Genomic DNA, 25,881 nt, shown 5'->3' with positions numbered 1-25,881 from the left:
TTTAGATGTGTCTGGCATCGGAGGGGGTTAAAATGGAGGACTCAAAGCTAATAAAGGCAAAAGAATCAGATGGTGGAAGAATTAAAGAATTGGAGAAGGGAAAGGAACAAAGAGAAATAAAAATGGAGAAAACAGATGAAGCCAGGCTACAGAAAGAAGCAGAATTTGAAAAATCAGCTAAGGAAAATGTCAGAGATTCTAAGGAGCTAAGAAATTTTGAGGAGCTGCGAATGGATGATATAATGGATATAAAAATGGAAGATCCCAAAGAAATTAAAAAGGAAGAACTAGAGGAAGATCAACAATGTAGTCACTTCCCTGATTTTTCTTATTCTGCCAGTAGCAAAATCATAATAAGCGATGTTCCCAGTAGAAAGGATCACATGTGCCATCCTCATGGAATTATGATCATTGAAGATCCCACAGCATTAAACAAACCAGAGAAGCTAAAAAAGAAAAAGAAGAAAAGCAAAACGGATCGACATGGAAATGATAAATCCACACCCAAGAAGACTTGCAAAAAGAGGCAGTCTTCAGAGTCAGACATCGAGAGTGTCATCTACACCATTGAAGCTGTTGCAAAGGGAGACTGGGGCATTGAGAAACTTGGAGAAAGCCCTCGCAAGAAGGTCCGCACATCCTCAAGTGGCAAGGGAAGCATTTTGGATGCCAAGCCACCAAAGAAAAAAGTGAAATCAAGAGAGAAGAAAATGTCAAAGGAGAAATCCTCAGACACCACCAAAGAGTCAAGACCTCCAGATTTCATTAGTATTTCTGCCAGCAAGAACATTTCTGGTGAGGTGCCAGAGGGTATAAAAGCAGAACCGTTGACCCCCACGGAGGAGGCATTACCACCCAGCCTGTCGGGACAGGCCAAGCCTGAGGAAAGTGACTGTCACAGAAAAATAGAGACTTGTGGCTCCCGGAAATCTGAGAGGTCTTGCAAAGGTGCTCTTTATAAAACCCTGGTGTCTGAAGGCATGCTCACCTCTCTGCGAGCTAATGTTGACAGAGGTAAGTGACTTCTGCAAAAATGAAAACACTATGGAAACCTAGCAATCTTCTCCTTTAAACTCATTGAGAATAACCACCATAAAGAACAGTATAGTATCAAAACAGTATTTTACATTTGTACAGTTCTTTATGGCTTACAGATCATATACATCTCTCATTTTACCTACACCATTGAGGAGACTTTGTATTCTTTGTATGGGTAGTTCTCAGGATATGTGTTCAAAATAATTCAAACCTTTTTTTTTTTTTTAACTGATATGGGCTGGCTTCTTGTTTTGAAGGATCAGCACTGTGTGGTTGGAGCTCTTAGTCTGTTTTTAAAACTGATGGAAAGAATTCCCTGAATCAAGCAAATATATTTGGCAGAATGTTGACCTATAGGCTCCAAAAGCAAGTAACTTATCTAGCCCTCTCCATTAGGTACTCAAAACTATAATTGAAGTGAAGGGCTCTTTAAAACACTAAACCAGTTCATGTGTATACCTTTATTTCACGGAGTGTTTTTTATAAATTCATCTGTTTTAAAATATAGCATCTGGCTATGGGAACTACCTCTTGCCAAGCTTAATTCCAACTCAGAGATGTGTGACTGATGGGTCTAATAAGGCCTGAATGAAGATCTTTTAGAGTACATAGTTCTCCAGGGATATCATTCCAATAAAGTCCTGGGGAAATTAAAATTAATAATGCCCACCAGCAAAGGGCTTCTACACGTTAGTCTGATTCTCTAATGGAAAAGCTGGTAGGAGTTAGTCTGTCTCTGGAGTCACACAGTACACATACCACCTGTTGCGTTATGACAAGACAACTGATCTCAGAGGCTATACGCTGTTTTGCATGTTGTATTATTGAAGGTGGTCCATCATGAACCACTTAGAGGACTCTGAAATTGAAACGGTTGTAAGTAGCATCACGCAAATGATACCTGGGGGGTCAACAAATCACTTGCGAGGCACCCTCATCCCAGTGTACCACCTGCATTCTTTCTCTTAAATTTCCTTAGGGAAACGAAGCTCAGGAAAAGGAAACTCCTCTGACCATGAAGGGTGTTGGAATGAAGAAAGCTGGACATTTAACCAGAGTGGGACCAGTGGGAGCAAGAAGTTCAAGAAGACAAAGCCAAAGGAAGATTCTCTCCTTGGGTAAGTGCCTGTGAACACATCAGCACTCTGCATAGACCCCAAGTGTAAACAGAAATCACTAACTGCTTCTTCTTAAGTATTCGTTCAGCACTTACTACAGTCTTCGTGAGCACAGTAAGAGAATAGAAATCTAGTGTCACATGTTCCTGCTGGCAACGTGGTTGTGTGAGTGACACTGTCATTCACATTTTAGGTCTAGTATAATGTATGTAGATTTTGGATGTAGGCCTGAGTGTGAATTGAGGCCCACCATGTATTAGTGGTGTGACATTATAAATCCTTTAATATTGCCAGGACACATTTTCCCATCTAAGGTTTACAATGGATATTCTATAAACATGTTTACATTTTGCCTGTTTACTTACTGTACATATTTTATTTAATATTTCTAAAGGTTATGTACATATGTTTACAAAATAAGACGACAGCTCAAAAAATGTAAGGTAAATAAAATTACGTTTCTACCTCTAACCTTTTTGGTTTAAACCATGTTCTATTGCTGTAAGATAAAAATGTTAGATTGACTATTCTTCTGCTACGGAGAATATTCAGTAATTATTTACATGTTGAAAAGCAGTATCAAGCAATAACATACATCAAGATAAAATCATTAAGGATTACTTCATTTTTAGTGTTATTCCAAAGATTCTTAATACTAATCTTAATATAAAACATTTTGTTAGGAGATTCAGTACTTTATATTGGTGAGGGACGCCTCTGCATATTCAATAGTACTATTTTAAAAATCCTTCAAGATTTCTTATTAGCCCAATTTGAAAAGAATACATTGAATAGAAATAAGTACATTTTTATATTTTCCATATTTTTTCATGAGTGTGTTTAAAGGTATGCAAATTCCATGCATTGGGAGTATTGTATCTGGTTTATTCATAAATATTTGCATTTCTGTTAGTGGAATAATATTTTTTTTTTCCTCAGAAGTTACAGTGCTTTAAAATCTGGTTAATTCTAAGGCTCTAGGTCATCACAAAGTAGTAGGAGAGTGGAAGTTATTTCTCATATTGTGAAATTCCTCAGGATTATTTATTATTTTAAGGTGATATTTTTATAACTTTTATGTATTTCCTTTCTAATATTTTAAATGTCCAGAGCAGTTCACATTAGTTTTGCCTACACTATGCTTAAACAATGACATAAAAATTCTTATATTCAGTATCATCAAATGGTATTTTCAAATGCAGGATTTCCTAAAAAAAAATGTGACCACTGAGTTCAGGACCAATGCTCTATATCTTCTGGAACTACCAGTGCCCTGTGGGTCTAGTCGCAGAGAGGAGCGGGTCTCACTGCAGACATTGTGAAGTCCTGGGGGAATAAAGCAGGCATTAAGACTCTCCAGCCGAAAGGTTTCTGATGCTTCCATTAGAAAGGGTTTACACTGTGAGAGAGGTGTTTCCTCCAGTCTTCTTTGGGAACAAGAAAAGTGAAACAATCTTTTGAAAATCTGTGTCTGAAAAGAGATTGGTGTGTGGGTTGTTTTTGTTTCAATCATTTCTAAGGAAGGCACATGTATGTAACTGGGAGTGTGGTTTTTCTGCAGGCTCTAATCAACAGTAAACCTCTGGTCTTTGCTGTTCCCCCCCCCCCGCCCCGCCCCTTCATACAGGCCTGTCAGAATTAGACTATCTGGGTCTGCTTTGTTTAGAACACGCCAACATAGTGGATGAGCAGTGAGAAATGCCAGTTCCTATCAGTCTTCTCTGAGATTTCTAAATGAGCATATTAACCCCTTTATCACAGAAAATGTGCTATTTGTAGCCAAGAAAAATTCACTGAGTATTGGCAGTTCTAATCTTACAGTCCTCCGCAAGAAAAACATAGATCATTATTCTAGGTGAAAAAAGAAAAGGAAAAAAAACCCCAAGGGATCTTACGAGTTTTAGCTCACATTTTCCTAATTCTCTTTGGTTTTTCAGATTATCTGAGAAATTCACAAATTATAGATCCCTTCTGATAGTATCTGGTTACTGTCTGATTTTCCATTGGTATAAACGTCTTTGAACTGGGTGGAAAAGGATTTTGTTAATGCCCGAGCGTCACCCGCAGCTACCATCCTCCCTGCTTTGATAGAACTGGCCCTTTTCCATTGACCGTTCTGCTGGTCTTCAGACTGTCTTGTCTCTGCTGCCCAACTCTTATATATTCCTCCAAATGGAACAGTTTTAGGTGGACACACCTCAAGTACAACCCCTACGTAGCAGCTCAACACATGAGCCATTAGCTTCTTGTACGTTAACTCAAGGCTGCTCTCTTCCCAGAATGCCTTCCATTTTGCATCCAGGACGCACAGCCATTCTGCTGTAGCTTCTCCCATCTGTTTGGGTTTCATCTTCGTTAATAAGTCTCAGCAAGGAGCCAGCAGGCATGCTGCCATGGCTGGGTGGGGGCCTTAGAGACAGTCAGAAGCAGCCCAAGGATTTCCCAGCTTTGCTGGTGCCATTTCTGAAGTCATCCGTGGTTTGTGTTAAAGCACATCTGTCTCTCCACCAGCATGTTCATTGAAAACTGGCTTTCCTTGTCATTGAGTGCTTTATCATCATCCCGGTCAACTCTCCGGAATTTTTCTGATATTCAGAGTTTTTGTTTGTGTTTTCTTTGTGTGTTGGATGTGTTTTAATCAAGTACTAGTCAATAAATATTTTTTTTTTTAAAGATTTTATTTATTTATTTATTTGACAGAGAGATAGCCAGAGCAGGAACACAAGCAGGGGGAGTGAGAGAGGGGGAAACAGGCTTCCTGCAGAGCAGGGAGCCCATTGCGGGGCTCGATCCCAGGATCATGACCTGAGCCGAAGGCAGACGCTTAATGACTGAGCCACCCAGGCGCCCCTCAATAAGTATTTTCTTAAAAGAAGAAGTACTAATCTATACCCTATTTCCAATAAGCTTGCCAATATAGATAATATATACGAATCTTTAGAATGAGAAACTTGTCTGGATGGAATATGCATTGTATTGAATTTAATGAAAAATGTCCACGCCAATGGAGATAACTTCAAAAATATTCTTATATTTTAAATAATGTTTCTGCTTTTCTAAGGCAATAAGATAACCTTTCATGGGAATTGACTGAGAAAGCTGTGCTGATAAATCTTCTCAAGCATTTCTGAACAGATGTTTTGTCCTTTCACAGAATTTATGAACAGTGCCCTAATTCTTGGGGACCCTGTTTTCAAGTGGAATATCTTAAAATCTATCTTGTATCATTTTCTGTTTAAATATTTATGTCATGTGCTGATCGATGCCATCCCCCTTCTCTTATTAGCTCAGCAAAGCTGGATGAAGAATTTGAAAAAAAATTCAACAGCCTCCCTCAATATAGTCCTGTTACATTTGACCGGAAATGCGTACCTGTCCCAAGGAAAAAGAAGAAGACTGGAAACATGTCCTCAGAACCGACTAAAACCAGCAAAGGTTAGATGTGTGCTGTGCCTCCTGCCGAGAGGCCGGTATCTCACTGCTCTTCGGTGCTTCTGCAACTCCCTCTAGATACATAATTGGATTTAGACTGAGGCAGTGAGGCAGTAACCAGTTGGAATTTTAGCTTGCTTTCCAGAATTATTAGTATGGTTCCTGCCTCACTTCTCGCTGTCTTCTTTCCCTCCTAATCCTCCTCAGCCTCTGTTCTCTGCCATCTCAGCCTGCACATTGGCCCTGAAAGGTGTAGCTAAGTGTTACACGTGGTCTTCGACTTTCTGCTCTCCAGAGTTCTGACTTGGAGATGTGGCGCTTTTCATGAGCAGAAACTGCTGGCCAAGCCTAATTCCTCTGTTCACTGTGTCTGTGACAGGTTCGACTCTGGGACTGTGAAATCCTTCTATGTGCCTAATCAGAGAACTCCATTCTTTACCAGCAGTCTGAACCAAATGAAAATAAAGCCAAATGCAAATAATCCTCTAGCAATACATTGAAAGTGGTTTTGTTAAGTTTAGAAAAATATTATTTGAGCATGTTCATTTTGAAGAATATCAGATTCTTCCCTGTGGGTATCAGGGAAGCTTTCAAAATTATCTGCATGACTTGGGTGGGTATCAGCATTCATCAAGGGCAACACTGTAGTTCAGAGGGGGGTTTTGAAGAGTGTGAGACCACCATTATATTGTCGGGTGGGGGCTTGGGTTCTAAGCATCAGAGCCTGCTCAGGACATTCAAGCACAATAAAGGATTGTCCTCCCCAAAATGATGGCACTGCTCTTATGGAGAACTTGTCTTCTGCTTTTACTTAGGTCTCAAGATTGGTGGGGAAATGTACCTCTAGTTTTCCATACAGATGTTGAAAGACTGACCCTTTTTTGGTGTATTTTAGATAGATGGATAGGTGGATAGATATAATATGATACATATCTTTGCATAAATCTTGCTAAATTCTAGCATTCATAGATAATGATCAGAGATAAATATTAATGAGCAGACACAATTTTATGGATTTAGAGGGACTATATAAGGTCTAGGAAAAATTATGGTTTCTTTGAAGAAAGTTAAACTTTTCTCCCTCGAGACCAAAAACCTCCTTTGCACACTGGAGTTGACACAACCGGGGAGGGTCGCTTTGAGATCTGTATCTCAAGATAGATCTGTGTAGCTGAAGAAAATTCCCCCTTCCTGATTAAAGGCGGAGAGGAACGTAAAAGTGATTTCAGAATTAGCTTGGTTTTCCTCTGTGTTCAATAAAAACAAGTCTAGTGAATAAAGAACTAAAAAAGAAATGTTGCATCACCAAGTTTGCTCATCTGGGAAAATAAAATAGGGTTGTATCGAGATCTTCCAAGATAAGTAGGAAAGAAATAAAGTAGCCTTGCTGACAGCTAGGTAGCTGAGCACTGTAATGGATTACCAAATGAAATGACAGTCTTTGTGCCCTGGAGACATCTAGAAATACGCAAAGTAGTCCGTGAGCCCAAAGATGCCCAGCTACCTTGAGCTCCCATAATTCTTGGATTTAAAGTTGCTGATAAATACCTGACAAGCCAATAAAATGGAACTTAATTGATTGATGTGCAAGATGTATTCTCTTCCTCCACTCCCGGTAGTTTGAGACATTCATTTTCGAGCCCTGAAATTGGCCAAATTATCTATCAGAGAATGTAACAATAGATTTATTTTTGTAAAGCTATAAAACCCTGAGTTAGGATCTATTTTCATGAGACCTTCTCTTGGGTCTTAGTTATCTGTTACATATTTTTCCTCTCCCAGCTGAGATTAACAGTATTTCTTTTGATGTGAAATAGCTTTTTGGAGTTTTGGATTATACCTCATACAGTATCCTCTTAACTCTTCTGTTATGCCTCTCAAGCCACTGAGCCATTGGGTCCTTACAGCCTATCAGTAATTACGTAGGTAGGAGTCTTTCAAGACTAGATTTTGCACTGCATTCTGACTCATGGAGCAAAATGCAGTTAAAATCAGAAACTAAATAATACATTCTCTTTTTAGCAAACTAAAGAAATAGTACTTGTAACGAATTGTAATTTGTCATTAGCAGCACCAGTGTATTATCCTACAAGTTATTAATGAAATTAACATACCAGCTGTGTTGTAATTGCCTGATCCTCAGAGGATAGAGAAGATTGTTTCCTTAGACTCTAGACTCTTTACACCTTTGCATAATGAATTGTTCAAAGCAAAAACTGTGTATAAGATCATTAGTTTATTAACAAAAGAGCATGTGTCCATAGGAAACCTCATTTCTCCTCCAACAATTTGGTATTTTGTCTGTAGTTGCTGCTGTGTTTATCATTCAACAATTACTATATTTTTCTCTGCCTTATACTATGGACTTTTTTTAGCTACTCCAGGTTATATAAAATGTATAGAGTTTTTCTGTAATGCTCTCTAGAGGAAATGGTTTTGTATGCATTTATATAGTTCTAGATCTCAACAACATAGTATCTGCTGGGCTTTACACTTCTGCTTTCCCAGTGGCCTCCTTATTTATATCTCTATTTCCAAGGAGTCTCTTCCTCTTGTCCAGTGTCCCCTCCACTATCTCTGCCCAGTCCTTCAGGTCTGTATAATGGGTCTTGTCAGAAACTCTACAACAAAAATGGATGAAAATAACTAAATGCCACCCTCCTCTGACTGGGCTCAAGCTACATTATAGGAGGCAGAGCTCGATGACTTAGGAAAAGAATTTCCTTTGCTTCTAAGAACAAACTACCTAGTAAATTGTAATCCATCTAACTTCTGGTGCCGTTCAGCCGAGGCAGCCCATGCCTGCATGTTTTCTGGTTTATCTCTCATAGTTACTTTTATATATTCAAATGAAGGCTTTAAATTATAAGTCTAAATCTAATTGTAACTTAAAAGATAGGTTTTGACACATTATTTTAAGTATATTGTTAATGTATGAAGCACTTTTTACAAAAGTATCAGAAGTCAGAGTGCTCTACAGAATAGTAATTTTCAGACAAAGTAGGGTCATGGAGAAAAAGTTAATTGAGTTCAACTCAATTTAAATTATGTCCCAGCTTGACCCTTGACTTCACTTCTCCTTCTGTATCTCTTCAGTCTTCTCACATTGTTCCTTAGCCTGTTATCAAACATGCTGGTGGTCTTCATTTTTCTTCCAATCCATGCTTATATTTTAAGATTGGAATTCCCAATGATTAAGGATTTGAGATTTTAAAAAATCGCAATGGTAATAAAAGAAGCAGGTTTACAAAATTAAAGGCTGAGGACAGAATCCCGTTTGGGATTCAGCCAAACTGAGGATACTTTCAGTGTTAGAGGACCAAGAGCTAATGTCAGCCTGACTAGCCCTTCATATCAGGGAGTTATAGCTTAGTTTAGTTTAGTTTAGGCAGAACTCTGTATTTTGCCCTGTTAACTGTTTGAGCATCTTCATCGCCACCAAATATTTTCAGGAACATGGTGACAGCACATTTGCAGATATAAAAGGTATACTACCTGATGTCATACTGAATCCCTTAACAAGGCATTCATGTACAGCCCAGTGAGGTAGTTCCTGCCCCTCAGGGAATCCGAACTTGATTGTGGCTGGTTTACTCAGGCTTCAGGTCAGCAGATCCACATGCCCAGCAGCTGGGAGCACTTTGCTATAAATTATCACAAAGGAACTTATTGTTTCATTGGTTATTTATTATTTATGTATCTATTACAAAAATGACAGCCTAGTTTTAGAATAAAACTTCTGCTCTTTTTATAGCTTAGAAACATGAAACCATAGAACCTGGTCCTACGCCACCACTATTCGCGTGACGCATAACCTTCATTCCCTGCAACAGTTCTATAGAACAAGGTTCACTTAATTCATCTTACCTGCGGATCTTGAGAAATGATCACCCCAGGTGATCATACTGAAGTGGCGTCTGTATCACGATAGCCCCTTACCCCCAAAATGTCCATTTTTTAGCAAACCATGAGTAACATTAATGTTTTGGAAAGGTTATTGTTAATGTCTCTCTGGTAGCCCTCTTACCTTCTCACATTGGGGTTTTCCATTTTCTCCTCAGCTGTGAAGTTAGGTGCAAAGGAGACAGATATCATCACCATACAGGCTATCCTCCCCAAAAGTAAAGCCAGCTAGTTTCCATGCCAGCAACATGTGATTTTTGTCTTAAGGAATTAGAAGCTAACTCAAACACTCTTTTAAGAAATTTGGTAGGGAGATTAAGAAAGAGATGGGATCAGAACATGACCTAGTAGTTTAGTGAAAGACTTGCAGTTTTTTTTTAAGGTAATCTCTACCCGCAACATGGGACTGGAACTCACGACCCCAAGACCAGGAGTTGCGAGCTCTACCGACTGAGCCCGCCAGGCGCCCTCCATTGCATTTTTTTGCTTTCTGAACCATTCCTTCTAAAACTCTTCCGCTTTTCACTTCCTACCTTCTTTTCCCTCCATGTATGTTTCTGAGTTAATATAATTAACTAAGGAAAAAATGGTAGCGAATTTCCTTGTATGTGCTGTTTATTACAAATTTTGACTTTATTTTCCTTTAGACAAAATATCACACATATGTACCATAGTGGTGAACAGAAGTCAAATTGTTCATTTCTTGACTCTGAAATTGCTGCTTCTCAGTGACTGCAATTATATCTGGTCTATTACTCCTTTAAGTTTGTCACTTTCTTCTTTATCTGAAGTTTTGTTTTATAGCTATAGTTTGGGGGATGTCTAGGAGCAAGGAGGTTTAAAAATAAAAGTTTTCAGAAGCTCCTCTATGTACTAAATCACTCTGGATGTTCTTTTCTCATGTTAAAATTGACAACCTCTATCTTTAGCTTTGTCCTTAAATTGTACTTTTCAGATTTCGCTGAGTGTGTTTGGGTCTGAAAATACGTATCCTTTGCTTCTTTCCTAACCCATCTCATCCATCCTTATGGTCCTAAGAGGTCTCAGAATTGTTTTTCTGCATTCTTCCACTTCTTTTTTCCATGACTGCCTGTGTCTCATTCAGGTGCTCCAGCCCTGAGTTTCCCTAGTTGTCTAAAATACATAGGAGGCAGTGATTGTAAATGGATGATAGAGAATACCTGTGATATTAATGTAGTACGTACACACAATATATATTTTTTGTATTTGTTAAATTTATTTTCTTTCCCTTGTTGCTCACTTCCCCGCCCTCCCCCCCAAAAAAAAGTCAACAAGGCATTTTCTGTTTCTATTTCAAACCACCACCAGCTAATCCAGAAGTATTTGCTTTTGGTTATTTAAAAGGATGGCTTGGTGTAGTCATCAAAAAACACTGGCACAACCTTCTGTTATCAGTGATAATAGCTACAGATGTCATTTCTTGAGCTCTTACTTTGTGCCAACCAGTGGTTTAAGAACTTTGTTCATGCAGCAAATACTGTTCAGAACCAATCATCTGCTAAACACCATTCCAGCATGTAGAATATATCTGTGAATGAAAACAAAGAATCCTGCTGCCATGGTGGTTACATTATGGCAGGGGTACCAGCCTAAACAGTAAGCAAAGCATATAATATTGTGTTAGAAGGTGAGAAGTGCTATGGAAGAAAGAATAGGTGTGACAGAACAACTAGGCAAAAGATCAACAAGGAAAGAGAAGACTTGAACACTCTGCATTAACTAGACCTAACAGACATACATGTATACTTCATTTTATTGCACTTAACAGTTACAGTGTTGTTTTACCCACTGAAGGTCTGTGCCAATACTATGTCAAACAAGTCTATCGGCATTCCAACATTTACTCACTTGGTGTCTCTGTGTCATACTTTGGTGATCTGTGAACAATGATTACAACTCAGTTAATGGTTAGCATTTTTTAAAGATTTTATTTTTATTATTTAGAGAGAGAGAGAGCAGGGGAGGGGCAGAGGGAGAGCGAGAATCTTAAGCAGATTTCCGTGCTGAGTGTGGAACCCGATTCAGGGCGCGATCCTGAGATCATGGCCTGAGCCAAAATTAAGAGTTGGATGCTTAACCAACTGAGCCACCCAGGTGTCCCATGGTTAGCCTTTTTAGCAATAAAGTCTCTTTTCATTAAAGTATATTCATTTTTTGTAGACCTAATGCTATTGAACAGTTAATAGACTATAGTATAGTGTAACCATAATTTTATATGCACTAGGAAACCAGAACATTCATTTGATTCACTTTATTGCAATGTTTGCTTTATTGCGATGGTCTGGAACCAAACCTGCAGTATCTCCAAGCTTTGCCTATGTATAGAATACTCTACCCATCAGTAGTAGACAAAAATTCTTCTCAAGTGCACATTGGAACAGTCTCTAGAATGCACTATACACTAGGCCATGAAACAAACCAATACATTTAAAAGGGTTGAAGTAATTCCAATTATGTTGTCTGATTACAGTGGAATGAAATTAAAAATCAACAACACGAAAATGTTTGGGAAGCTCACAAATACGTGGAGATTAAGCAATACACTCTAAATAGCCAGTAAGTCACTTTGGCAGCACATATACTCAATAACCAATAAATCAAAGAAAAAAAATAAAAAGAAAGAAGAAATTAATAAGGAAATCAGGAAATACTTTGAGATGAATAAAAATGAAAATACAACATGCCAAAATTTATGGGATACAACTAAGACAGTGCTTAGAGCACAGTTTATAGCTATAAATGTTTATGTCAAGAAAGAAAAAAGATCTCAAATCAATAATCTGACCTATCTTGAAACATTGTAAGAAAAAAAGCAAATGAAACTTAAAGGAAGTAGAAGAAAGGAAATGATAAAGATTGAAGAGGAAATTAATAAAATTAAATAAAGAATAGAAAATCATTAAAGAGTCAATGAAACCAAAAGCTGGTTCTTTGAAAAGAGCAACAAATTAGAAAAATGTTTAGCTAGACTGATCAATTAAGAAGGAGAAGACTAAAGTTATTATAATAAAAAATCTAATAGGGGACATTACTGCTGACCTTACAGAAATGGAACAGATTAGATAGGAATACTATGAACAGTTACATACCAATAAATTAGATAACCTGTGTGAAATGGACAATTCCTTGAAAGCACAACTACCAAAACTGATAATAAGAAGAAATAGACAATCTGAATAGAACAGTAACTACTAAAGAGATTGAATTTAGTAATCACAAAAGTACCAAAGGGGGGAAAAAAAAAAACCCAGGCCCAGGCTTCACTGCTAAATTCTACCAAACATTCAAAGAAGAATTAATATCAGTTTTTCACAAACTCATTCAAAAATTAGAAGAAGAGGGAATATTTCCTAATTCATTCTGTGAGGCCAATCATGACCTGAATGTCAAAACTAGATGAAGATATCACAAGAAAAACTACAGATCATAGCTCTTACAAACAGAGACATAAAATTCCTTAACAAAATAGTAGCAAACCAAATCCAGCAACATATAATAAGAATTATATACCGTTACCAATTATATACCAAGTGGGATTTTATTCCCAGAATGCAAGGTTGGTTTAACATCCAAAGATCAATGTAGTATACTATATCAATAAAACAACAAAAATCCCGTGTGATCATCTTAATAGATGTAGAAAAAAAGCATTTGACAAAGTCCAACGTATTTTATGAGAATAGTTAACAAACTCAGAGTGGAAGGAAACTTCCTCAACCTGATAAAGAGCATCTACAAAAATCCCACAACATTCCTATTTAATAGTGACAATGTTTCCCCCTAAGGTAGGGAACAAGATAAGGATGTCCACTCTCAGCACTTCTGTTCAGCATTGTACTTGAGGTTCTAGCCAGGGCAATTAGGCAAGAAAAAGGAAGAAGTAAAACTATTCCTATTCATAGATGACGTGATATTTTATATAGAAAACCTAAGGTGTCCCCAGAAAACTACTATAGCTAATAAATTAATGAGTTCAACAGGTTTGAAAGATACAAAAATCAGTTGTAATGCAGAGAAAGGGGAACCCTCTTGCACTGTTGGTGGCAGCGCAAACTGGTGCAGCCACTCTGAAGAACAGTATGGTGGTTCCTCAGAAAGCTAAAAACAGAACTACCCTATGATCCAGCAATTGCACTACTAGCTATTTACCCAAAGGATTAAAAGAAATTGCACATTCAAAGGAATACATGCACCCCAATGTTAATAGCAGCATTATCAACAATAGCCAAACTATGGAAAGAGCCCAGATGCCCATCAACTGATGAATGGATAAAGAATATATGGGGTGTGTGTGTGTGTGTGTATGTGTGTGTGTGTGTGTATGTACTGGAATGCTACTCAACCATCAGAAAGAATGAAATCTTGCTATTTGCAATGACGTGGGTGGAGCTAGAGTGTATTATGCTATGTGAAATAAGTCAGTCAGAGAAAGACAAATACCATATGATTCCACTCATATGTGGAATTTAAGAAACTAAATGAATGAACATTCAGGACTGGGGGGGAAAAAGATGGAAACAAATCATGAGAGGCTCTTAACTATAGAGAACAAACAGGGTAGTTGGAGGGATGGGGGGATGAGATAGATGAATGATGGGTATTAAGGAGGGCACTTGTTATGATTAGCACTGGGTTATATGTAAATAATGAACCACTGAACTCTACTCCTGAAACCAATATTGAACAGTATGTCGACTAACTAGAATTTAAATTAAAAAAAAAAAAATCAGTTGTATTTTGTACAGTTTCAATGAACAATCTGAAAATGAAGTTAGGAAAACAATTCCATTCATAGTAACATCAAAAAGAATAAAGTACATAGGAATAAATTTAACAAAAGATGTGCAACACATTGAAAGCTACAAAGTGTTGTTGAAAGAAAAACAATCAAAATAAATGGAAAAACATCCCACATTCATGGATTGGAAGACTTAATATTGTTAAGATGGAAACACTCCTTCAAATTGATCTACAGATTCAGCCCAATCGCTATTAGAATTCTAGCTTCTTTTATAGATACTAAGAGATTCTAAAATTAATGTGGAATTGCGAGAGATTCAGAATAGCCAAAATAATTTTTTCAGTTTTAAAACTAGCTACAAAAACTGGTAGGCAAGCAGCGTGGTACTGACATAGTTATATAGGTTAATGGAATAGAATTGAAGGCCCAGAAAATAGACCTATACATCATTGACCAGTGGTTTTTCAATGAAGAAGGTAAGACTATTCAATGGGGAAAAGATTAGTCTTTTCAAAACGGTGCTGGGACAACCGGATAACCACATACAAAAGAATGAATTTGGACTCTTACTTACCTCACACAATATACAAAAATTAACTTGAAATGAATCAAAGACCTCAGTGTGAAAGCTAAAGCTATAAAACTTTTCCAAAGAAAACATAGGGGTCAAATCTAAGTGACCTCAGATTTGGCAATGGATCCTTTGTGACACCAAAATACAAAGTAAATAAATTGGACTGTTAAAAATTTAAAACTTTTGTGCTTCATAGGACACTGATAAAGTGAAAAGACAATCCACAGAATGGGAGAAAATATTTGCAAACTACCTATCTGATAAAGGACTTTTGTGTAGAATATATAAAGAACTCTTACAGCTCAATAAAAAGAAAGACAACTCAGTTTAAAAATGGACAAATTAGACGAACCATGAGAGATTATGGACTCTGAGAAACAAACTGAGGGTTCTAGAGGGGAGGAGGGTGGAGGGATGGGTTAGCCTGGTAATGGGTATTAAAGAGGCACGTACTGCATGGAGCACTGGGTATTATATGCAAACAATGAATCGTGGAACACTACATCAAAAACTAATGATGTAGTATATGGTGATTAACATAACAATTATAAAAAAAAGGATAAAGTTGCTACAGACATCCATGTAAAAAAAATAATAAAAAAATAAAAATGGACAAATTATCAGAACTCTTTCTCTAAAGAAGATATACAAATGGCCAGTGGGCCCATGAAAAGATGCTTGACATCATTAGTCACCAGGAAAATGCAAATCAAAACTACAATGAGAGAAATACATCCTTATGATGATCATACTCAAAGACAGATTAATAGTTAAGTGTTGACAAGGATGTTAAATAATCTGGCAGTTCCTCCAAAGGTTTATAAACATAGAGTTACCATACGACCTAGCAACTTGCACCGCTAGGTATATGTCCCCAAAAAATGAGCATGCATATCCACACAAAAAGCTTAATATATAAGTAATTCTAACAGGATTATTCATAATAGCCCAAAGGTGGAAGCAACCCAGATATCTATCAGCCGATGAGTGAATAAACACAATGTGGTACATCCATACAGTGGAATACTATTCAGCCTTTAAAAAGGAGTGAACTGCTGATACATACTAAACATGGATGAGCCTTGCAAACATTATAGCAAGTCAGAGAATCCAGATACAAAAGACTGTATTACATGATTCATTTGTGTGAGATTTCCAGAATAGGCAGATCTATAGAGGCAGAAAGGAGATGAGTGATGGCTGAGGGATAGAGGGAATGCAGAAATAGGGAAGGGTGATAGCTAAAGGGTATGGGATTTACTTTTGAGGTGATGGAAATGTTCTGAAGTTGGTGACAGTTGCAGATACTGTGAACGTAAAAGCCAGTGAGTCTCTGCTGGAGGCAGGAGTGGGAATAGTTTGCCTTTGGCAGGAGGGGGAGCAGTACATGTGGGTACAGACGCTGGCAGGTGGGTAGTGGGAGCAGGGGCAGCTTGCAGAGTCTCTGACTCTTTAAATCCTCACGTCAGCTCTAAGTTAGGCACTGTCTTTATCCCCATTTACAGATGAGCAAACAGAAGTTACATAAAGTGATTTGAGTCCGTTTCACATAGGAATATATCAGCAAAGTATGTACAGAAAGAAACCTGCTTGGGGAGGTCAGTGCTGCTGTTGGCATTTCCGATTAGGTGATTGACAAATCGTCGTTCTGTTTTCTTTATCTGCGGAACCAAAGATACAATCTGAGACTTCTCTCCCCTCCCACCCCGATTTTTTGGGGCAAATGTTTTTCTATTCTTAAAGCACATTTTCTTCCCAGAATAACCTCAGAAAAGGCTAGAAAGCTATCCAGTGCTCTCAGGCCAATTATTGTCCTGAAAGTGCTGTTCTTACTACGAAAACCAGTTTCTTAGAAGAAATGCCCTTGCCATCTTTTCCTTCACCATACTGAGGAATCTAAAATAGAGTAAAATCACTTCTTTGTTAAAGCCTACAGCTACTCTTCAGTTACGGGTTGTGGTCTGTCTCTAGTCACTAAATCTGCAGTTTCTGCTTAGGGAGTCCCAGCCCTAATGGGGGCTCCTGCCCTATACATTCCTAAGGAAAATTTTTCAGTGGGTTTTAAGTAAGCCTAAGGAAGGGCGCTGAGTATATTTAGAGGAGTGAAGATATGCAAGATGACATTTCTTGTGACTCCGTTTGCTTGTACCACAAGGGGGAGGAGGGTGTAATTGTTTAGGAACACACGGTATTGTTTTATGAAACATTGTCAATTTAAAATATATTTATATTAATATTGTCTGTAGGTCCTTTCCAGTCTCAGAAAAAGAACTTATTCCACAAAATTGTCAGCAAATATAAGCACAAAAAGGAGAAGCCTAATGTTCCGGAAAAAGGTATTGGTGCCTTCCATCCTCCATCAAGGTTTCTTGGCCACCTCCATTGTGAATTCATCTTTGAGTAACGCTTCTGTGCACCGCCTTTGCCTTTTCCTCCCCTCGGCTTGCTTCAGTGTCATCGGCTCCTAATGCAGGCGTATTCATTATCTCTAGACTCCGCCGCTAATTGCAAAGAGAGATCTCCTTCACTTGGATTCCTACTCAAATCCCATAATGTCTCTATTTTCAGAGTTCCATATGAATCCTAAAATTGCTGTTTTCATCCATATTTGGTGCATTTTGTAACTTAGTCTTCTTGAGCTCTTATCCACTTATTTCCTTTGACTATTCTCGTTTCTCTCATGTGGGGCATGAGAGAAACCAGGACCACGTTTTCCTACCTCCTGAAACCTCAGGAGTTTCCTATTCATATGAAAGTGCCCCCATTTCTGTGCTTTCTCTGACCCTTGAGGATTCTTGTCTGGGAGGATTCCACTCCGAAGCCATACCTGTCTCTTTTTTTCCAGTCTATGTTACTTTGTTTGCCAGGCTCTTCCCACCCCCTTCAGTCACGTAACTTATTTCCAGAGGGCACTAGACGTGCATTGCCCTCCACCATCTCTTCACTCTGAGCATCTGTCTTATTGTTATGATTTTGATGAGCCCTTGAACCTCTTCAGGACTCATCTGAAGATTTCCTTCTTCTCGTAGTTCAGGACTCCTATTCTTATTCCACATAAAAGATAAATCTCCCTGTCTGGTTCAGTCCAGCCATGTGTCCCAGAAGTTAGGCTTTCTTTAGCATCGCCCTGCATGTTCCTGTCGTGACCACTGTGAGCCTACTCATCCGATGCCCATTCGCATCCCACTTGCATGGCCAGATGTGAAGCCTTTCATGTTTCTGGAATGAGCCTTTAAATGCACCTGTCTTCCGTGTGTAGACATATGTGCCTACGCATTCCTGTATGTGACTTTTTACTTCATTTGGGTTTTATTTTTCACCTCCGCTCCAGCCCCTTGGTTTTGTTTTGTATGTTAATATTTTTTTCTCTGCTTCCAGTAGAGAAACCTCACTCTTTAGGTAAAATGTCAGCTTTTATCATTCCTTTTTAACTGATGGTCAGTTGTCTTGATGAAAGTCATAGAAATTATCCAACAGTGTATTTCACAGAAAGCAGATTTGTTTATTTTCAATCCATTTCCGGTATCACCTGATTATTTTAGTTGGCAAATGCCGTTTTGAGAATTAAATAGTTAAAATAAAACTCTGCTTCATTTGTGTGATAAAGTTTCATATATAAGCTGTTTTGTGTATTATCTTCTTTTTATACTGTTATGTGTCTGTCCTAGGAGTAGAGTTTCACTTACTTTCTCTGTCGTTGTTTTTAGGAAGTGGGGATAAATGGTCAAACAAGCAACTCTTCTTGGATGCCATTCACCCTACAGAAGGTAAACGCAACAGTATTCTCTGTATCATTTCAGGTAGTCTGTGTTGGAAAGGTTTAAAAAGGCATAATTTATATAGGCTCACCCAAGAGCACTATACCTGAGGGCTTGTTTTGGTTGTTTTTAATTTTCAAATCAAAACTGACAGATTTTTTGACCCTGCTGAGGGTCAGGCGGTGTTTCATACAAGCTTAATTTGTCAAAGGGGCACTTACAGCCTTTGAACCACATTAACCAGAAATTAAAGTTTTCCATAACTAAAAATATTCAGTGTTGCATTCATGTTGCAGGCAGATGCTTATGGGAGCCAGAGTAGAGCCAGCGTGGGGCTTTTCTGGTTGGCTGGGCTTGGGCATGTCAGCAGTGTTCCTGTCCTGAACTTTGCCCCAGCACAGCTCCCGGTACCTCTAAATATGTTCAGATGGAATACTCCAGAGGCTTACGGATAACCGAGGAAAAGTTCCATGTTGACTAGCATAATGTTACAGGTCCTAGGTGCAGATTTTACTTCAAAATTTCCCACAGCCCTCTTTAGCTGTGATGTCTACCTAATTTCTGTTAAATACTGAACCCTCCAGTGAGTGCTCATTTCTGTGACTGTGAAGGGGCTGTCCTCTTCTTACCATTGTTCCTTTTTTTCACTGTCGCTATTTTTAAGGAGCTCAACTTTTTTTTTTTTTTTAAGATTTTATGTATTTATTTTAGAGAGAGCATGTGCCTGCGTGTGTGAGCTGGGAGGGGCAGAGGGAGAGGGAGAGAGACTCTGAAGCAGACTTTGCACTGAGCTTGGAGCCCCACGCAGGGCTTGATCCCACAACTGGGAAATGATGACCAGAGCCGAAACCAAGAGTCAGACGCTTAACCAACGGAGCCACCCAGGCACCCCACGCTCAACATTTGTATAGTCCTTCATTAGGAGTCGCTTCATTTGAAAACTGGAAGCAGTCTTAAAGATCATTGAGTCCAGTCCCTTTGATTTACTTACACCCAGAAAGGGGGACTTCATGAAGCAGACCTTGTCTTTTGACTCCCAAATACACTCTAGTTTCTTTCCTGAAAGGGAGAGAAAATGTAAAATGCACATTTGGCCCAAGTAATGTATCAGAAATCCTCATGTGTTAAAGATATTTCTCAAAAAATATTCCAACTAGAGTTTATAGCAAACATGAAATTGTTCTTATTCGGTAGGCACAGTTCACACAAGCCAGATATCTGCTTTTATGTCATTGCACTCTTACAAAAAATCCCAGCAGTGTATCTGTTTTCTGGCCTGTTACTTCACATGCAGAACCTGTCCAGAGGACTGTTTCTGCCCTTAGCTGGCAAAGCCAAATATGAATTGCTCTGCTGCTCTCAGCATTAAATGCTAACATCCAAAATGCAATATATTAGCTCTTGTGAATTTTAAAGATATATTCTGCACAGATTTGATAAATGCAAGGCAGTGATGAACAATCAGAGGAATCAAAGAGGCTCTTAAGACCATCTTACTCTTTACTTAAAATGATACTGTTCTAAATGTTTTGTTTTTAAACAGAAACTCCGTGTCATGTAGAACATGGTATCATAGTGTGTGCAGTGAGGTTGAAATTAGGAGACGTGGGTGTCAGGCTCTGACCTGCCAATAAGGGGCAGTTTTCAGTGGGACAAATTGTGTTTAATCTCTCCAGGTTCGCTCTCCACGTGTGTACTAAGTGTGTGTGTGATATGTGTTTGGGGGTGGGGTGAGTGATGGGGGGGTAATATATCAACCTCAAATGTCATTTCCCCTCTCATACTTGCTGTTATTCCTATGATTTGCTGAGTGGGTGGTGTGGTGCTGGAGGCAACCTTACTCTGCAGCCCTAATTCTGCCCTTTAGGGGGCAGAAAAGTAAATCAATTTCAAGTCTTCTAGGCAGTCCCAAGGGTTTAGTGGGAATAGAGTTATTATTGGTGATATTAATTATATTTATTATTAATGTGTATGAATATGTTACAAACTTTGAAGAATATGCATTGAAAACTGCATGTCTTTTGGTACAGAGTGCATATTCACTTTATGTGGCCAGGAAAAAAGGAATCCATTTGCGCATCGGAAATTACCAGTAATTTAAAGTGACCTTTTTGGCTACTGATTTTTATACCATCCCCTATATTTCCTCATTCAGGTGGTGACTGTGAATTATCTAGATGCTTTATTTCATCCTCTCTCACCTATGGCTTGTTTAAACTTTACCTTGGAGAGTATACATACATAAGGACAGAAGATGAAACCGTAATCAGGATAGTGTTAACATGTTTTAGCCATCCTGGGCAAAGGTTAGACAGGATTTGTTTGTAGCTGAGGTCTATACTAGAAACATTGGTTCCACTGAGGTGTTCAACTCAGTTTGCTATTCCTGACTTCGGTTAAAGGAGATAACTTCAAGTTCACTCTGCTTTTTTTTTCACCATCCTGAGTATAATTGGCTTGCAGTTCATTTTTTTCTTCCCCAAAATATCAGAAATCTTTAGGTGCTTAGTAATCACATCTGCAGTTTAAATGCTAAGCTTATAATCTGTTTTAAGCCTTTTCCCCCATGCTTTTAAAATTCAAAATCACTAAACCATTTCTTGAAACTTCTGCAGATCATAAAAGAAGATTGCTTATCAATAAGCCTGGAATTAAAGGTTAAATTTTCAGATAAACCAAGATGACTTGTATCTGCCACTGTATTTATCTTTCTACCGGGTTATGGTGTCCTATGCTCATGCTTAAGTTGGAGGTTTCTAATTTAATTATCATCATCGTTATTATTACATACTTAATATTGCTTTATGGTTTCCAGAGGGTTTTCACAGTATTTTATGTAAAACTAATCTTGGCAGGAGCCCTAGGGAATTCAGGAGGGCTTATTAGCCCCCAAATAAATACATGATAAGGAGTGAAGCCTGGCCAACATAAGTAGGAAGAGAAGAAACCAGCACTCTTTCCACTAAAACACGTTGGCTGCTAACAATTTCGATTTTTCAGGCATATCTGAGCCCTTATTTGGCTCAGATGTTGCAATTATAAACGGTATCTTAAGAGAAAAAAACTAAAACAACCCAAACCTGAGACTGAGAATCTCCAGAAGATGAGTTCCTTTGCAGTATATAAATCTAATTATGGGGGAGAAAAATCTGGTTTATAGTTAACGTGATCCACAACACTCAGACTAACCTTGATCTCTTTTCTGGAGTTCAAAATAGCTGCTATGTAACTTCAACAGGGTCTCCTGGGGTCTTAGATAAGGCTCATTCATTTGATTCTGTTTCCTGTGTTCCATTCAGCATCTGACTGCATTTTCAGCTCAAGAGAGACCAACCAAAGGCCGTGAGATTCCAGATTTGGCTATAATAATTTCAGTGCAGGTTTGATTCCCCTAGTCAGAATGTGAATTCGTGACTCTGGAGCACTCTAGTGGCCTCCTGGGGATTGGTACAACCACAGTGCTGCTATCTCAAAAAATTCACCCCACATTTTGGGAGCAGGGTTTGGAAAACAAGACAGTCTCTTATTACCACATTCCTGACGTTGCTCCAGGAGTGAGCTCACATTATCTCTCTCTGATGATACGCTCCAAGTATGTTATGATTATCGTGGAGTATAAAAACTAACCCTGTGGACTTGTTTCGCAGTGCTTGGGTAGGTTTGTGTGTTCAGTTACAAGCCGAAAGAGAAATGACTAATTTGTTTTTAGAGGACAAAAGCCTTTCTTTTCTCACATTTCCATTAGTTTGGCAGGGAGGGGAAAAAAAGGAACTGGCTTGCTGTGTGGGTGCTCAGCTTCAGACTCTTTTTCTCTCTGAGCATTTTCCATTTCCTGTCTCTCACCAGCAGGCCATCCTTGGCTTTGCTAACGTTGCTGGACTCAGATGTGCTCTTGCGTCCCAGACGGCCACTTCTTTGCCTTAGCCTTCCCTGCCTTCCCCAGGTCTTCTGTCTTAGGATAGTGTTCTCTCTGAGTCCTGCCCCTGAAGGCTGTCATTGGTCTTGGCCTCCAGACAGCACAGGATGTTCTGGGGATAGCTCCTGGGTCAAAGCATGGGGCAGACTCACGCTTACCTTCTCTTCCAAATTCTGGCAAGGTCTCATTATATCACTCTTTGAAATGTGGACAATCTGTAGGCCCCATGATTCCTTCTTGATCTGGCAGTAAGTTTAGAGGAGATGACATCTAGAGAGGTGGCATGAGCTCCTTTTCAGTGATTTGTGAGAATCTTCGATGTATTCTCACATTTTGCCTCTTCCACTTGGTCTCTAACCTGATTCGTTCCTTTTCTGTCCTCCAGTACACCAGCCTCTGGGACTTGATTGCTGGTGTCTGTCGGCCAGCCTGCCTTCCTTGTCTGCTGGTTTCTGAGCTTCCCCTAGTCCCAGTCTGCTTTTAGGCCTTAACTCTACCTCCCTTTTGCAGCCATCCCCTTGGCTTCTCACTGTGTTTTTACTAATTCATCTGGAACACACAGGAAACAGAGCAACCACTGAAAGGAAATGAAACCATTCAAAGGCTTCCCAAAGGCAAAAGAACTAACAGTCCTTGTCAAGGAAGTACTCTTACCTCGCCTTGAGACTCTGGAACTGTCTGGAGGCTGGCTAGGACCCTGATTTTGGGCTATGTGGGGTGGGGGCTCATGGCTCCTTTAGAGCCAATCTAGTCCAGCCTCCACCTTTACATGAAGAAACTAGAGACCCTTGGTCCTTCCATTAGTAAATTAAAAAGTCAAGAGCAGAATCCAGGTCTCTCTGTGACTGTCATTTCTGTTACCCCATGGTCTTTGTGTAGAAATCAGGTCATCTTTTCCTAACCCACATGGCCTTTTCTTTGACCTCCTGGGTTCGTTCTTTCTGTAAGCAGTTCTTCTGATGGAATTCACCCTTCGTCTTTGGAACCCTGCCGTACCCTTATTTCCATAAGTTCTAGATTTTTCTAGGAAGTGGAAGGAGAAGAGGGAATAGGTTAGTGCTTTTTCTGGAAGAGCCATCTATAATGTTGTGTTCATACTGGAGAAGTGATTAAGATTCACCGCCTATAATCAGAAGGGACAACTGAAGGATCTGGATAAGAAACTAGAAATTTCGAAGCTTGTGAATATCTAATAGAAGTTATTTATGCTCATTGTAAACTCATATTCTGGCTTCTTTATACCTATTGGAGGCTTTGAATTTCAAGGCTAATGCAGAGTCATGAAACTTCTTTGGAGTGTTTCTTAACCAAATTATCTTTTATTTTACTGGCAGCTTTTATTGAAGTTTAAACTAAAAAAAAAAATCTTAAAATACATACCAGCACTGCTCTATGTTAAGCTAAATATCAAAGTATAAATACACCAAGACTGTTTCCTGGGTACAGATCTACAATTTAAAAGGAGCCTTTTTCCTAATACTTGTTTGAAAAGATACTTGAGAGTGTTGCCAAGTAGTTTCTTTTGAATAACTATTATCTTAAGCCTGTCCCACACAGCCCTCTATTATGCTAGATTGAGTAAGGCCAAGCCACAAATCACAGTATGATTTCTGCTTTACATCCTTTTTTTGATGTAATTGAAATGATTTCCTGCTTGTTTTGGAATGGGAAGCCTGGAATCAGTCTCTTGAGGGCAAAGATCTTAACGAATTCATAGCCCTGCTTTCCCAAGGATGTACCTAACCTCATTAAAAACTCAGATTTATACCAGCATATGCATTTTTTCACACCCTGAGTTATTCTTGCTCTGTTCTCTTCCTCTTATTTTAGCTTTCTTTTCTTCCCGTGCGATATGCATTGTTGTATTTCCAGTGTCTCCCTTCAGCTTTGCCTTCTGATCAGCACCTTCAGTTTTCTCCCGGCTCTGTGCACGGGAGTGAGCCACGTCAGACCTTGATTTCCCGAGCCACACTCCCCTCTTTGTCAGAAACTATTTCTGTACCTGTCTTAAGAGATTGGATGGTTTAAAAATGGAAAGATACCTCTTTTCCCTGCTTAAAAGCCCTTAGGCCACTGGAATTTAAAAAAAAAAAAAAAAAAAAAGGCCCAATTACTAAACTTGACTGCATGTATATATTCTTAAATGTTTACTGCACTCAAATCTACATATACTTGTCTTACTTTTAAATTGGGGGTGGGAGAATGAACTCCTAAGGAAATGAGTGTATAAGAAAAGATGCAAGCATCCCCAGCCTGTTTGAACTGGGAGCAAGGTCTTGCGTGGCAAGCGTGCTCCTCACTCTCGACACGGTGACTCCTCAGATAGAAGTGTGTGCTGCTGAATGATTCACTGGTATTCAGTTAGAATGAGGGTACCTGATACCTTTCTGGGAGCCTTGCTGGCCTGTGGCACTTCATTAAATTATCTCACTAAGCACATTCACCTGGTCCTAGAATTCCGCGAATGGGAGAGTGTTTCCTTATGTGCAGGCATCCCCAGTGTGGGCCAGGTCTTTGCTGAGCAGTCAGTATGTGTAAAAGGTCAGGCCTCACAATTTCTTTTCTGATCAGTCCAACCTGGTGATTGAAAGCAAGTGTCCCAATGATAACTATAAATTCAGAAGCACATATTTAATCTCAGTGTCCTCAGAAGAAGAGAAACTTCTTTAATCATCTTCCCAGGACGGGTGGCCAAGAGGATCTCAGATAGGGACCCTGGCCACATGTAGAAATTATGGTCTGTTGGAGCAAAATTCACTCAGATTTGCAGACACTGTCTTCCCCACCAAACCTGCAAGATCCAAACACTTAGAAAATGTTACTCCGATGGCCTTTTGGTTCGGTGTTCTGTTAAAAGAGAGAGAGGGCATCCGAATTCTCTGTATCTAATTTATCAAAAGAGATTAAAATAAATGTATTTGTTTAAAATTATGGGCAGCATTTTATTTCTTTTTCCCATCAGTGCTTTGAAAACTCTAAATCTCTGTTCTCCATTCAGATGGGTCAGGCATTGAGAAATTCTTTCTAAGACCAATGTGATGTCTTATGCTTTTGTGTGTAACTATATATGATCTGTCCTATTTCAGCCATATTTTCAGAAGACAAGAACACCACAGAGCCTGCTCATAAGGTTAAAAATGCCCTATCCATTCCCAACACTCCAGAGCCAACAACAACACAAGAACCCTTGGTGGGCAGCCAAAAGAGAAAAGCAAGAAAAACCAAGATCACCCACCTTGTCAGAACAGCAGATGGCCGGGTGTCACCAGCAGGAGGTACTTTGGGTAAGAAGAGGAAGCTTTAGATGAGAGAACCAGAGCAAGGTGATGACTGTCATGGCCACATTGGACAGCAAATGACTATAAGCCAGCTTTGGGTCC

The 25,881-nt window shown here is 39.0% G+C and overlaps 1 protein-coding gene across 14 annotated transcripts in view; it reads left to right on the top strand.

Annotated features, from left to right (window-relative positions):
* Positions 1–25,881, top strand: part of BBX (BBX high mobility group box domain containing) — a 276,405-nt gene that overhangs the window by 238,144 nt on the left and 12,380 nt on the right. For 11 of the 14 annotated variants that reach the window (XM_035000231.1, XM_035000220.1, XM_035000227.1 and 8 more), the window contains 6 exons: positions 6–1,014; positions 2,018–2,156; positions 5,443–5,591; positions 17,074–17,163; positions 18,535–18,594; positions 25,588–25,785. In XM_035000231.1, the coding sequence (XP_034856122.1) occupies positions 6–1,014; positions 2,018–2,156; positions 5,443–5,591; positions 17,074–17,163; positions 18,535–18,594; positions 25,588–25,785 (1,645 nt within the window). The remainder of the gene's footprint in view (positions 1–5; positions 1,015–2,017; positions 2,157–5,442; positions 5,592–17,073; positions 17,164–18,534; positions 18,595–25,587; positions 25,786–25,881) is intronic. The other 3 variants (XM_035000230.1, XM_035000232.1, XM_035000233.1) reach the window with 3 other exon arrangements.

The sequence above is a fragment of the Mirounga leonina genome, unplaced genomic scaffold, assembly GCF_011800145.1.
Source record: "Mirounga leonina isolate KUSES-001 unplaced genomic scaffold, KU_Mleo_1.0 Mir_115, whole genome shotgun sequence".
Taxonomy (NCBI): Eukaryota; Metazoa; Chordata; class Mammalia; order Carnivora; family Phocidae; genus Mirounga; species Mirounga leonina.
Note: the sequence above shows the minus strand (reverse complement) of the source record. Positions and strands in the feature narration are given on the sequence as shown.